Source organism: Theobroma umbraticum, unplaced genomic scaffold, assembly GCF_002168275.2.
Source record: "Theobroma umbraticum cultivar Fairchild unplaced genomic scaffold, ASM216827v3 scaffold_147.0, whole genome shotgun sequence".
NCBI lineage: Eukaryota > Viridiplantae > Streptophyta > Magnoliopsida > Malvales > Malvaceae > Theobroma > Theobroma umbraticum.
In genome coordinates this window covers 6365520-6367353 of record NW_018397259.1, presented here as the reverse complement: position 1 = coordinate 6367353, position 1834 = coordinate 6365520, and the positions used below count along the sequence as shown (strand labels likewise).

The 1834-nt window shown below is 34.8% G+C and overlaps 1 protein-coding gene across 1 annotated transcript; it reads right to left on the bottom strand.

Annotated features, from left to right (window-relative positions):
• Positions 1 to 8: 8 nt before the first annotated feature.
• On the bottom strand, positions 9 to 1334 carry LOC110415126 (S-sulfo-L-cysteine synthase (O-acetyl-L-serine-dependent), chloroplastic-like). Its single transcript, XM_021426635.2, has 4 exons — positions 1194 to 1334; positions 829 to 886; positions 393 to 656; positions 9 to 271 (listed from the first exon to the last, which is right to left on the bottom strand). The coding sequence occupies exons 1-4, from the start codon at positions 1283 to 1285 to the stop codon at positions 89 to 91; spliced, it is 597 nt and encodes a 198-aa protein (XP_021282310.1). The 5' UTR covers positions 1286 to 1334; the 3' UTR covers positions 9 to 88.
• Positions 1335 to 1834: the final 500 nt, after the last annotated feature.

Sequence of the window (1834 nt, the reverse complement as noted above, 5' to 3'; positions counted from 1 at the left end):
GTTATCAAAATTTCACCCCTAGAAAATCTAAAACATCTCTAACGACTAACAGTTACAAGCTTGAGAATTCCAGAGAGCACTAAAGCTGTCAACTTAAAAGGTACTTCATAACAAGCTTAAATAGCAAAGAAACCTTAATTTCTTTGTTCATCATTTTCAAGTAGCTTCCTGTGCCTGTAATGGTACCACCAGTTCCAATTCCAGCAACAAATATGTCAACATTACCCAAAGTATCCTCCCATATTTCTGGTCCTGTAGTTTCAAAGTGAATCTGCAGTTCATGCAAAAATATCTTAACTCTGTCTGAATATAATATCTGTGAATTTCACATTTAGCCATTTAGGTAAACCAACACCAGTTTAGGGGTTACTATGAGAAAAAACATCTATTACCTTTGTGTTAGCCATATTATTAAACTGTTGAAACATGAAAGCATTTGGAGTGTTAAGCACAATTTCTGCAGCCTTATCAACAGCTCCTTTCAAGCCCTTTTCTGGGTCTGTCAGAACAATCTCTGCTCCAAATGCACGTAAAAGGATTCTCCTTTCAAGGTTTATAGAAGCAGGCATAGTTACTATAAGCTTGTATCCCTTAGTTGCTGCAACAAAGGCAATTCCAAGTCCTGTATTTCCACTTGTTGGTTCCACTAATATGGTCTGCATATGACATAACCCTCAAAAAATTAATACTATACATAATCATGCTAAAAGAACAGGTAGTTTCCACCGTGCAAGTGTGTCTACAACTCTGAGACCAGAATTTTTAAAAATCAATCACATATTTGCAGAGGTCTTCATGAGCACTAGCCATAAAGAGAACAAAGCTAACCTTCCCAGGAGAAATTGCTCCACTATCTTCAGCCTCAGATACCATACTAAGACCAATCCTAAAATGTCAACCATTGAAAAACAGATGACATCAGTCATTTTTAACATATTTTCAACAGGCATACATGAAAACCAGCTAAGAACTTGCAGATAATAGTACATTATGAGGTCATCCGTAACTTTTATAAGCCTCCAGTTCCATTGATAACTTGAAGCACAACCCATACAGATGATTCATGCCCCAAAGTTGCATAAAAAGATGACCCAGTGCACAAGGGGAATCATTCACTAACAGAAATTGCTCTTCACCTACCATAAAGGGCTAAACAACATGATTGACACTTCTATCATGGACAGAATATTTACCTGTCTTTAACACTCCGACAAGGTTCCATGGATTCAAGTTTTGCAGCAATGTTTGTCACACATCCTTCTGCTACTTTGTTGAGATATATCATTGGAGTATTCCCGATCAACTATATCAATTTTGTCACAACTGCTCAAAATCAGTAAAGGTTTTGAAACATAAGCACTACCATCAAAGAAAAAGAAAAATTGCAGGCACAAGAATTAGTGCCAACATGGCAACACATTATTTTCCTAGAAAATTAAGAATGGTGATTTAAAATTTAAAGGGAAATGGCATAAAATTGACAACAGCATGGTCAAATGATAGGTAGTAAGCCAAAACCTTGACATGCCTAAATTTATTCAATAATTTTTAATTCTTAACTTCAGAATGTAATAACCACCAACTGAAGAAGGTTATAGAAACAACAAATAAGGGAAAAACCTTTCGCATCAAATCCTTAGCAAATCACAAAGCATAATTCACAATCCCTTTTTTTTATTATAAAAAAAAAGAATAAACAATTCTCCTGGTATGCATAACTCTTTCTTCATAACCAATAAATGACTAAATACACATAACAGGTCTATCCTAATGTAACCAATCACTAATTAAGTTATCTAGAAGAAATTAAAGCAACATCAAAAAAATCAACATT

Bases quoted from the DNA above. Each gene is read 5' to 3' on its own strand.
- LOC110415126 (XM_021426635.2), bottom strand. From the start codon at position 1,285: ATGATATATCTCAACAAAGTAGCAGAAGGATGTGTGACAAACATTGCT. The intron at 657-828 runs GTTAGCTTTGTT...TGTCATATGCAG, and splicing joins GAGCAATTTCTCCTGGGAAG to ACCATATTAGTGGAACCAAC. The intron at 272-392 runs GTAATAGATGTT...CATGAACTGCAG, and splicing joins ATAATATGGCTAACACAAAG to ATTCACTTTGAAACTACAGG.